Source organism: Miscanthus floridulus, chromosome 9 (assembly GCF_019320115.1).
Source record: "Miscanthus floridulus cultivar M001 chromosome 9, ASM1932011v1, whole genome shotgun sequence".
In the NCBI taxonomy this organism is placed as follows: domain Eukaryota; kingdom Viridiplantae; phylum Streptophyta; class Magnoliopsida; order Poales; family Poaceae; genus Miscanthus; species Miscanthus floridulus.
This window is the reverse complement of record NC_089588.1, coordinates 116,188,908-116,201,885: the sequence shown is the minus strand read 5'-3', so window position 1 is coordinate 116,201,885 and position 12,978 is coordinate 116,188,908. Positions and strand designations below refer to the sequence as shown.

The following is a 12,978-nucleotide window of genomic DNA, read 5'->3' as shown; positions in this document are numbered from 1 at the left end:
GCGCTCGTGGGACTAGCTGTGGGGGTATATCCCCAGGTACCACAAGATGGTACATGGGCCGCACCATCCGAGGGTGGCCCGGCCCGTAAGATTGAGGCGTGCACGACAAGATTACAAGTTGTACTAGATATTGTAATAGTACCAAATAGGATACTTACTTGTAACCCTCCTCCTATAGACTATATAGGAGAGGCAGGGGTCCCCCTCAAAAACATCTACAATGGATCACCTCAATCAATACAGAATAATGAGACACAGACGTAGGTATTACGCCAACACGGCGGCTGAACCTTTATAAATCTTGTGTCTTGTGCCTCCTTAACCATCTGGTTCATGATTACACGTACCGTCTACCGATAATCTACCACCACGGGCACCCCCCCTCGGTGGACTGCCGATCATATTTCGTCGGACAGTCTTCCGGGGCACCTAGCTGGGCACATTGATTCGCGAATCGCCGGGAAATCCGGTACGGCTTATCTGCGGTTTAGCACCGTAGTAAGAACTAGAAGTGGAAAAGGAGAAGAAACAGAACTGTTTGCTCAACTCTTGCTTGAAAGTAGAATAGGTGCTTATATAGACTGGCTAGATGATAACTTATACGACTGATAATAATACATAAATAAGGACTCACTATTAGTATTGTTTTCTGCTAAAGAAAACCAGCAAGCCATATAGCTTATCATATTCCTTGGAGTCGGGAAATTATTCCCACTAGTCGGATAAGTCTTGCGAGTATATTGTGTACTCAGGGTTTATTTATCCCTGTTGCAGGTGATGCTTGAAGAGTACATTTGTGTGGAGGATCCTTCTAGTGGGCTCAGATGGAATCATCGCCCCTTACCGCTAGATGTTATTTTTAAATTCCACTATTATCATTCCACACTCTGGTATTTGGTATTGTAATAATGTACTTTTTAAGAAACTATAATGTATGAAATGGACTTGTGTTGTAACTCGTCTCATTATTGGATCCTTGGGAAAAATGTGGATCTTTCGGGTTCTCCCTCGTGGTGTGCCCGACGGATACCGCCCGCTGTAGCCCTGCTTCCGGGGTGCTTAGTGTCTGGTGGAAGACGAGCGCCTCCGTAAGTGTTGCTATTTCGGACGGTTCTGCCACACTCTATAAACATAACTATTGACTTGAATTCCAACAATATAGGTCATAAACACTTAGCAAGTTTACTATTTTAAGAAGAGCAAGTCAGCAATATATTAACATGTGGTAGACCCTTCTCAGACAAAAAAGAAAACTACATAGAAGCTGTGAAGTAGATAAATAATTCATCTACATAGGCAAAAAAAATTGTATTGTACCTAACCTTACCACTTAAAAATGTTTTAATCACTGTAGATAAAATGTGGCAACACTTCAGAAGTGGACATGCATCAAGAATGAACTTAAGCAAAGTGGCGAAGAAAAATTAAAAGGAAAAAGTCCAATCAAGAATGAACAAGAAAAAAGTTGCCAAGACAAAATTCTAGCTACAAATGTAATCTAACTAACAAAATTTCATCTTTTCTTTTTATTTAAAATGTCTTCAATACTAGATAAGCTTTTCACTATTGCAGGAGAACCAACCAAAGAAAAAAAAAAGACAAGAATAAAATGTAATTACAATACTTGAATCAGATGAAGAACATACAGGAGAAAAGAGTGCGTGGAAAATGAATATGTAAAGTAGAAGAAGCCGAATTAGATGAAGAGGAGTGAGGAAACAAAGATTGTTACAAAAACTAAGCAGGAGATATTTTTTTGCCATTCTAACATTCTTTGACAAGAAAACAGATCATACTTTATATATTTTACATGATATAATATGAATTTCTACAAGGAATATGAAAGCACAGATCCAGGAGAAGAAACCAATGATAAGTTTGATGGAAAAAGTAAGACAAAAACAAACACGGAAACTAAGAAAGAGAGGGCTGAGGTGCAGAACAAACAAAGATCAAGGAAGTGAAACAAAAAGACAAGATAGGAATATATTCTAAAAAGGTATTTCAGTTAACATCTTTTGGTTGTTCTTGATCATCTTTACCATTATTAATTACAAAAAATGCAGAACAAGGAGGACAATGAGCTAGCATTCAGCTTTATACAGGTCAACAATGCAAAGAAGAAATGCTGCAAAATACACGTAGTTGGTACATGAATGCTTCTGAATAATATAAGGATAATACATTCAATCTTTTAGGTTAGACGATTATCTAACCACATACATATTACTAAAATTTGTTCTGCAGTCATAAAAGTTGATGCAAGATGCCTGGCGGAAATATAGGAAATATTTGAACATCGAACCAATTTCAGCATTATTATCTGTGTGTTCCTGAAGTGATGCACTATTTCATCATAGGACAATTTGTAATTTCTAATACAACATAGACTGTTAGAAATATTCTACATATTATTATAGTTTGCCTTATAATCTTCATACTAATTTCACACAGATAGATCTCCTTTAAGTACAGGTAGCATCGTATTTTGGATATTTAATAACAACAAATGCTATCATCAAGGAACATGAGATTTTGTGGTATACATTGTTGCCTGAAGACAGATGCAGGCCGGAGCATGATAGTATCTAGAGAGAGCCGTGCGGGAGCATGGGTTGGTGGACTAGTATATATAGTGTATTGTGCTGGAAATTTAATTGGTGTGCAATCATCACGGAAATGTTCTGTGTGTATTGGACTTGTTTGATTGTTAAGTGTTGCTGAGCTTGTGAGCTACTACATAGTACAAGTGTTTCCCTCTGTTGTTTACAGGCTTTTTGAATAATTGTCTCTATAACATAGCACCTCAACGGCACCACTTGTTCCCCATAATTTCACACAAACTTCCTGCGAAACGCCTCGTTACAGTGATGGAATATGTCTCTGTGTGCCATGATGTGTGATGCAAAGAAATGGAAAGAGAGAATGACTGGGGGAAAACTGCGCTGACACACCTGTGCACTGCGACAAAATCGGCAAAAGATCTACATATATAATCCTACTACAGCACGAAAGATGGAGGTATGGCTGAAAACGGTACATATATTTTCCGACCGTATTCAAAACCGAATTCGTTTAGAGGGGTTGGGATCTGTCCCGTATCTGAGTCCGGATATCCAACATCGATACCGTATCCGTATCCGAATACTCAAATCGCATATTTATGATATCGATATCCAATCGTATCCTATCCGACATAGTTGACACTATCCGTATTCGAATCCGAATTCGGGACAGAAATATGAAAACAAATGCAATATCGGTGATATCCGTCCGTATCCGATCCGTTTTTCATCGCTAGATGGAGGTAATCGGTGGAGTTTGCTTCGCGTACAAGTAAACGAGAGCACCGGCGATGCATAGGCATGGCTGCTGGGTTGGTTCTCTTGGTGCTGGCTGCTCAACCAATAAGAGCAAGTTTAATAAACTTGTCTTGTAGCCAAGCCATGTCATGTACAGACAAGCTTAGATACTACTTATACAATATTTGTCTCCTCATATTTTAAAACATACTTTCCTCCATTTATGTTTACTTGTCAGCAACTTTTTATTGTAGCAAATTTGACCATGTGTTTTTTCTTCTAAAAAAATCTTAGATACTTCAATGTATATAACACTAACGAAGTATGTTCAATAAAGAATCATATATGTGAAAACTTGATGTATCGAAAATCTTTTGCAGAAAAAAAAACGTATGGTTAAAATTACTACAGTAAAAATTCGGTGACGAGTAAACGAAAACTGAGGTAGTATTCTTTTACTTCCTCTCATCCTTCTCTCCCTCCTCAGTTGCATGGACGCCTGGTCTGACACCGCGTGACGAGAGCTCAGGTAGTGACGGCCCCACAAAGCACAGGGAAATGTACTAGCGCCCGATGCTGCATGTTGCGACAAGCATGTTCTCTTTCCTCCTTTCTCTCTCGTCCACCTAGACATTTGTAAACATGACATGGCACTCCAATTCCATCCGAGCACTCCGAGCACCCGGTCAACGTGAACCAGGCCCACAACCAAAGTACGGTGGCCTAGGTTGACCGGTCAATGATGATTGTTAGCCATTGATAAATGACCACACATGTCAGGCACCGGCACATTGAAATTGCTAATTAGACCTGGTTGAAGCACACAAAAAGTTACAAAAAATCCTAGGACCTTTTAAAAAAACTAGAAGCCATGCATATACGACATGCACGTGTTTGTGAAAATGGTATCATACACAATAGAATAATGACAATCACTCCTTAAAAAAGCATATGAACTACTAATTTTAGATATTGCCCTTATGCCCTCTGTATTGTTAAATAACATGAGACCAGCGAAAGGGCCTATAGCGTAGTGGTTACAAGAGCCTCAGTAGCATCTCAGGTCTTTCGACTCTTCGTGATAGCGAATTTTAGGATTTAAATGCGTTGTGCTTTCAGTGGTAGACGACGTTTCCGTCAACGGCGAGGCGCCTATGGTGACTTCGTCAATCTTGAGGATTTACTGGCCCAGTCTTCGAGGGGTGAGTGTCTGCGTGTACTATGTAATTCGCAAAAAAAAAAATGAGACCAAACTGCGAGGAACTGACTAGAAATTTGCCATACCAACTCTCTAATTGACCACACATAGTAATCCTTCATCTCCATTCCAAGACTTCCTTTCACCGTCAAGAAGTACCTTTAGGGAATGTAAAATGGCATAATAGCAAAACAAAATGTATATCACAGTGATAGATGCAGCAGAAGGGACCAAATAACTGAATAAAATGTTGAGCGATCCCATCCAAGAACCCCTACAAATTTTTTAAGTCTAGAACTTAGAGCATTTGTTAGATATTTAGGCAAATTCAGGCATGATTTAATCCAGAAAAATAACAAAACATTTGTGGCAATAGATATGTGCCCGTGTGATCTATTCATTGATATAAATATGATGGACATATTGAACTTAGTAAATATACTACTGAATATGATAAATCCAAATCTAATAGGATTAGAAGTATACCCATGGGCGGCACTGGTGCCGGGAGCATAGGTGATGCCAAGTATTGGATCATAGGCATAGGAAGACATTTGCAGTGCAGTTCCATGGGTGGCCACCGGGAAGACACTCCTACAAATTATGTTATCACTGTCGGGACCTTCACCGTCAATTTTGTGAGAGCTGGCGGTGATAATTTTCACCGCTGGGTCAAAGGCAGGTGGGGCGCAGTTGGGTGACAAATTGGCGGTGCTAAATGTTTTCACCACCGATTCGGCATATGATCCGACAGTAAAGACCGTTTGATTGTCCACCACCGTTTCATACTCCAAACCTATGGTGAGAAGCCCCCTGCCTGGCGCACCAACTGTTGTAGGTATTGGCTCCCACAATATAGATCAACAAATCATGCACAGGGAATCAGGTGGGTAGCACAACAGACACAGATTTATACTGGTTTAGGTAAGCGGTACCCTAATTATAGTGAAGAGTAGATCTTTTGTCTCGCATGCTCAGGTTTATAGGGGAGTGATGTCTTGTTGCCTAGATATGACCAGATGTCTTGGGATATCGATCAGGGGCTCCCCACCCCTCCTTATATAGTCCGGGGGTGGGGTTATAGATAGAGTCCCGATCAATTTACACATGGGTTTTGTACTTTCTTACAACGAAATCTACGAGATAGAGTTGGTTTCTAATTACATCTTGCTATGCATTGTCCACTAGGTTGATGAGGTACTCCGTCTGGTTCAGGCTTCTCGTGTAGTCTGTTTGGTGTACCGTATCCCGTCTGATTTGGGTTGTTTTCCATGCGGTGAGATAACCTGGGTACATATCACCCATAGTTTCTTTGCTAGTTTGCCTAAAAACTAGCCATTTTTTGTCACATAAGTGTGATAGTTATCCTTTGCTAGATTGCTTGTAAACCTTGCTGTTTTTCACCATGTAAGTGTGTTGTTTATTCTTGTTATTTGTCGGTAACCACAGGCAGATTCCTAAAACCAGCTAGACCAGTTTTGGTAGAAACGTGTCGCCTCGATTCGTTCTCGATCCGAGCGTTCTAACTTTTGATGGTATGTGATTATACATGCCTCAACAGCTTTCATCAGTGATGAAATTAAGGGTGAACACTTTACGTGCAAGAGACAAGACACTTACATTTTGAATAAAATAAAGCAATAACTATATATAAAATCTTGCATGGCTGGTTTCTTTAATAACGCGGCCGGGGGCAAAACTCTTTTCGCTCTAAGCGTATCCACGGCTCCTTTAGTCCACTAAATTGCATTGTTTTCCAAAAATGGACTAGAGAGGGATTGTTGAAATCTCTTTCGCAGTCATCATTTTGGTTCGTGTAACTAGCTATTCAACATAAATGGGTGGATCCCATCATCCGACGCCTTATAGAGCCGTCACACACTTGGTCCCACCTATCATGCACGGGCACTCCAATTTCACCTGAGCACAGTGCCTGAGTAGGCCGGTCGATTTTTTTTTTAAAAAAAACAAAGACTCTTAAACATTAATGTCACAGAGAGTTCACGGATATCACCAACAGCCAAATATTTACAAAATCTGGAAGGTAATCTATCCTTAAATAGGATTGATTCGGGTCCCAAGACATACCCATGCGAACTAACTCATGTGCATATCTGTTACAAGAACGAGGAACGTAGGACACATCAACGAATTAAACTTGTATGGATAAAAGGAATTTAGACATTGTGAATAGAAGGCTTCTAGGTGAATGATCATACTCAACCAATTTGAGGGCCTTCAACAAAACTACGAAATCTGATTAAAGCTAGTTATTATTCATCGATGGACATCGACAAATAACCCTACATTTCAGGCACTAGCTCATTCAAATTGCTAAGTGGTTGGAGCACAAAAAGGTAACTTTTCGGCTTTGCTAATGGAGAAAAAAATCCTATAAATTTTGTAAAAAAAAAATTACTAGGACCACCCTAGTGCCACCTAGACCTTTTGCGCACCTTTTTCACTACCAAAATTCTATAAAATCAGAAATAAAATCAAATAATTCTAGAAACCTAATCTAAACTTCATATATTTGTAACTTCTCCATTTCAAATCTGATTCCGACATGAAACCTTCACCAAAATTCTTTCAAAAATCAAGACCTATGCCTATATATTCCCTGCAAGTACCACCGTACCATATGGTTCTAAGCTTGACTTCCCTTCAGGTGATCCGGTGTTCATTGGCGTTCATGTTGCTTCTTCTATGCACATCATCTTATGATCCATTGTTCACTGACGACTTGATAGGGTTCATGTTTCTCGGCCGTTTTACCACAAATCTGGTTTGTTCTTGTTCCATTTTTTCCTTATTAGCATCTATGTGACCTATATAAACCTATCTAGCACACTTGAGGACAATGTTAGTCCTATTAATTGGATTATCATTATAATCACCTAAACTACAATAGAACACGGCATCATGCCCATATTCCTCACACAAGTCACTGTCATCCCTTGTCTCCTCATATTGAAATGTTGTTTTGGTCCATGACTGGTCTTGTTCCCAATTATTCTCTATGACTCTAATTCTCCAAGACGTGTTTGCTGCCAGGGACCAGATGTAGACATGTGCCCAATCATGTATGTGTCCGTATCAATGTTCCAGTGAACTAGTATTTGGGATTAGATGGAGTAAGTAACAGGTTACAGAAAACGAATAAGTATGGCTGCAGTGTAAGCACAGGTCAACTTACGTTTCCTATTATAGTCTTGAGTTCTCGAGCAAAAGATCTGCTTTCAAATTTAATACCGATAACATGAACCACAACCGGTTCATGTAACAATTGGGGACATCATCACCGGTTCTTGACCAAGAACAAGGCCATTTGCGTTGCACTGGTCGTTGAACCGGTAGTATTATATTGCTGCTATCACTGCCTGTGCGCTCTTGAGTTGTAAAGGGCGGGTTGTACTGCCCCTTCTCCAAGTAGTGTGATTTGATTTACCAGTGATTAATAAATCAAGTGTGCAAACTTTACGTGTAAGAGGCAGATCGAGACACTTACATTTTGATTAAATAAACTATATAAAGTTTTGCAACGAGTAGTATGGCTGAAACTCGCCGGCCAACCTTCTATTATAAATGGTGAGTTAAATTGTCGATCTAATAAAAGGAATAAACATATTCATTGTCGCTAGACTCTGAGTACGTACGGTCGTTCTATTTGTTTTTGACGGGACGTCGGAGTCGCCCAACGACGAGGAGCTAATTGGTTGCCAGTACCTAATTGTAGTTAATTATCATAACCCGCCTCTCGCTCGTCATATTGAGTAAGTAACAAGCTATTCAACAATAAGAGCGTGGCAACAAGCTATATCATGCGCCACAGATATCGTACAAGCATGCTCAGAATATAAATCACCCAAGACCAAGAGAGAGTAGCTAGTATTTGGCATCTATATGACCTATATAAACCTATCTAGCACACTTGAGGACAATGTTAGTCCTATTAATTGGATTATCATTATAATCACCTAAACTACAATAGAACACGGCATCATGCCCATATTCCTCACATTAGTCACTGTCATCCCTTGTCTCCTCATATTGAAATGTTGTTTTGGTCCATGACTGGTCTTGTTCCCAATTATTCTCTATGACTCTAATTCTCCAAGACGTGTTTGCTGCCAGGGACCAGATGTAGACATGTGCCCAATTAATCATGTATGTGTCCGTATCAATGTTCCAGTGAACTAGTATTTGGGATTGGATGGAGTAAGTAACAGGTTACTGAAAACGAATAAGTATGGCTGCAGTGTAAGCACAGGTCAACTTACGTTTCCTATTATAGTCTCGAGTTCTCGAGCAAAAGATCTGCTTTCAAATTTAATACACGATAACATGAACCACAACCGGTTCATGTTACAATTGGTGACATCATCACCGGTTCTTGACCAAGAACCAGGCCATTTGCGTTGCACTGGTCGTTGAACCGGTAGTATTATATTGCTGCAATCACTGCCTGTGCGCTCTTGAGTTGTAAAGGGCGGGTTGTACTGCCCCTTCTTCCCAAGTAGTGTGATTTGATTTACCGGTGATTAATAAATCAAGGGTGCAAACTTTACGTGTAAGAGACAGAGACACTTACATCTATACAACACATATGTGTTTTAGTATAAAAAAACACATGAATTTTTTTAGCACAAAAAACACACTGCCAGCCATGACGAATGAGCAGGCTGGCCAGGGGAATCGCGCCCGCCAGGGGAATTTGCGCTTCGACTGCCTGCTTCAGCGCACGGAGAATCGCGCCCAGGGGCGCCTCGACTGCCTCCTTCAGCACATGGAGAATCGCGCCCAAAGGACCACGACTGCCAGCCATGACCAACCGCTCTGTAATTTGTTTTTCCATAGAAAAAAAATGTTTTCTGTGATATGTGATCTATTATCTGTGGATCTATGATCTTGTGATTGTCTAAAGGTAGAAAAATGATAAAGGTAGAAGAAGGATGGAGATTGTTGGATCTTAATCTTATGGTGCAAAAAAAATCATGTGTTGGAATTGTATAAAACACATGGTTTATGTAAAGATTTTGCAACGAGTAGTATGGCTGAACTCGCCGGCCACCCTTCTATTATAAATGGTGAGTTAAATTGTCGATCTAATAAAAGGAATAAACATATTCATTATCGCTAGACTCTGAGTACATACGGTCAATATATTTGTTTTTGACGGGACGTCGGAGTCGCCCAACGACGAGGAGATAATTGGTTGCCAGTACCTAATTGTAGTTAATTATCATAACCCGCCTCTCGCTCGTCATATTGAGTAAGTAACAAGCTATTCAACAATAAGAGCATGGCAACAAGCTATATAATGCGCCACAGATACCGTACAAGCATGCTCAGAATATGAATCACCCAAGACCAAGAGAGAGTAGCTAGCTAGGAGGATCTCTGTAGCTGAGAGCTTTAACACATGGACCCGAACGGAGGTCTGTCGCTAGGCCCCACTCCTGAGGAAGGAGACCCCTACATGACCACCGGGTACCTACTGACTCTGATCCGCTCGGACAAGGGACGCACATCGACATCCTCGCCACGGCCGGCGCGGTGCTGCTCGCCTTCCAGGCGCTGCTGGGCTCCCGGCGCCGGCACTGTCGCAGCAAGGTCTTCCTCCTCATCCTGGAGGCCGCCTACACCGTCTCCTACGTGCTCGTGTCATACACCATCGGCCTCATCCAGACATTCGACAGTCCCAACCCTGCCCAGAGCCAGTTGCTTTGGGCCGTCGTGCTACTTCTCCTCCTCGGCAGCGCCGATACCATCTCGGCCTTCAGCCGGCACGACGTCGAGCAGAGCAAGGGCATGCAGGCGAAGCATGTCCTCCAGTCGTTGCTTGTTCTCTGGTTGCTCCTCAGCCAGAGAAGCTTGGCCGGAGGAGGGTGGATCATCGCGCCCTTCTTGCTCCTCTGTTGGGTGTATAGCATCTTCAAGATGGCCCAGAGGACCAAGGCACTACGCATGGCAAGCATGACGCACTATGGCCTCGTGCGCAGCGCCAAGGTGGTGGCTGACTACATGCATACCGATGTCGTTCAGAGCCATGACGCCGGCCATGACCCCTCAGACATGACTAGGTACAAATATCTCGTCCTCGGTGAGGACGAGTATTCCATACCGCCTTCCGCACCACCCTACCTAACACATGTTCCGGTGGCCGACGACGGCGATGTCATCACGATTGACATGATCTGGAAGCACGATGGCAAGCTTTTGAGTTCTATGGATGAACGGGCACGTGCACTTAAGGACACGTGTCTCTCGTTCGCATTGTTCAAGCTGCTCAAGCGGCGCTTTTGCAGCCTCGAGATCGCCGAGGCAGGCCACCCAAAGACAAGGGACTTCGTTCTACATGGGCTCCTCGCCGACAACAATGCACCTCCAAGCCGTCGTCAACATCAATGCGATGACAACCCGGAGGATCAACTCCGACGAGGCGCAGAGCGCGCCTTCCATATCATTGAGGTCGAGCTGTCCTTCCTGTACGACTTCTTCTACACGAAGTACCCAGTGCTCTTCCCCACCAAAAGAGTTGTCGGTGTCATCCGTTTCTTCTTCCTCCTTGTGTTCCTCGTGGTGCTCCTGTATTTCACCACCGACGCCATCTGGGTGGCTAGGCATCCTCGATTCGTAGCCCCCTACTACGCCTTTACCATCTTCAATGACTTTCTCTTTGTAGCCATGATCTTTGCCATAGACGTGTTGCAGCAGCTAGCCACGAGTTACTCCAACTGGGCGGTTGTTCACTTTGTGTGTGACTACGTGAGGACCAAGAAGAAGTCACGTTGGCATTGCTGGAGCCGGATCCGCCAAGAACTCATCAAGTGGGTGGCGAATTGCCGCTATCATAAGGTGAGGCACTGGGATCACAAGCTCGGCCAGTACTCGCTCCTCAAGTCCCTAGAGTACGACTCGTTCTTGACCAACACACTCTCTTTGCTCACCTTACGCCTAATGGATCCCAAAGGCATTGGTCGGAAGCGCAAGCCGGATGTCGAGCTCCCACCTGCTGTCATGCATGCGGTCGCGACTGCTCTCCGCCGTTCCCTCGAGGAAGGCAATGGCTGTCTCACCAATGGCACGAAATCCATAAAGGATGGGGAAGGCGAATTGCTCTGGGCATGCACGCAACCCACAACCACGCACATGGTCCTCGTGTGGCACATTGCCACCACATTGTGCGACTTTACTAAGGACAAGGATATTTCTCACGAGCTGCTCCCACAGTTGCATCGCCACCGCCTCATTGCAACATGTCTTTCTGGCTACTGTGCCTATCTGCTTGCTTTTGTCCCGGAGATGCTACCGGACCACAGCTACACGACCAAGCAAATCCTGGACGCCGTTGTGCGCGAGGCTCGACAGAATCTCGTCAACACCGAGGACAAGCCAAAGACCAAGCAGATTCTGGAGGCCACTGTGCGCAAAGCTCGGGAGTATCTCGGTATCACAAAGGACATGTCGAAAATATTCGACAAGATGACAGAACTTGGTGGCATAGTTGGCGGCAGCAGAGACGAAGAAACGCCGATCCTAATCCTCGGAGCCAGGCTGCATAGATGCCTCATGGCGATCACCATGCCGCGGCGGTGGGAGCTCCTCGCGGAGTTCTGGGCTGAGCTGTTGCTCTTCCTCGCACCGTCGGACAACACGGACGTCCATGCCGAGCATCTCGCAGAAGGGGGGGAGTTCATGACGCACCTTTGGGCACTGCTCATGCACGCGGGCATTCTTAAACGACGCGACTTCACTGAAACCGCTGTTTGAGCTAAGGGTCGAGCTCATCACAAAGTGTATTGCATTGTTCCTCGGTACAACAGCTACTATTGTTGCTCCAACTATCCAACTTGGTACTTGTTTTATTTCCTTTCTCTTTGTGTTTGTGCGTGCACGCCCTGTTAAGATATGCTATAGTTGGATAGGGATCGGTTGCCTTATTTGTAACCTCAGAATGATTAATTCAGATATATTCCATGTATATCCTATATCATCTTGTTGTACAAGCCATGCTAGGGGCTCATCCCGGCTATATTAACACGCAACTTGCATTGAGCCCTCCAATAGAGTTAACTCATTCACCAAATTTCACTTGGTAATCAGAGCCTCTTTCCCCAGGGAACTTTTCCAAGGTGCTCCCATCATCCTCTTTTGCACCTACCGTTCCATCTCTCTGTTCTCCCATGACCGAGGATAAAAGGGATGAACTAGATGCTATTAGAGATCAATTATTAGAGATAAGAAAGACTAATTCCAAATAATATAGATGCTATCAGAGATCAATTATTCAAAGGGAGAGCAAACAAGAAAACAATAAATACATTTAACTAGCTAATTAGAGGGTGTACTGTGCGGATGAACTAGACGTTTGCTAGGTATAATAGAAAGAATCACAGGGATGGAGAAAATAATAAGAAGACTAATTCTTAGTTGTATAAGATGATCAGAGGGTGTACTGTAGGGTTGAACTAGACA

At 43.0% G+C, this 12,978-nt stretch overlaps 1 protein-coding gene across 1 annotated transcript; it reads left to right on the top strand.

The window, feature by feature from the left end:
- Positions 1 to 9,166: 9,166 nt before the first annotated feature.
- LOC136480665 (uncharacterized) lies at positions 9,167 to 12,273 on the top strand. Its single transcript, XM_066478143.1, has 2 exons — positions 9,167 to 9,338; positions 10,022 to 12,273. Exons 1-2 carry the CDS (start codon positions 9,167 to 9,169, stop codon positions 12,271 to 12,273), a joined length of 2,424 nt encoding a protein of 807 aa, XP_066334240.1.
- The last annotated feature ends 705 nt before the right edge of the window (positions 12,274 to 12,978 follow it).

Coding starts and splice junctions, on each gene's coding strand:
- LOC136480665 (XM_066478143.1), top strand. CDS start 9,167: ATGACGAATGAGCAGGCTGGCCAGGGGAATCGCGCCCGCCAGGGGAAT. Junction 9,339..10,021: donor CAGCCATGACCAACCGCTCT/GTAATTTGTTTT, acceptor CGCTCGGACAAG/GGACGCACATCGACATCCTC.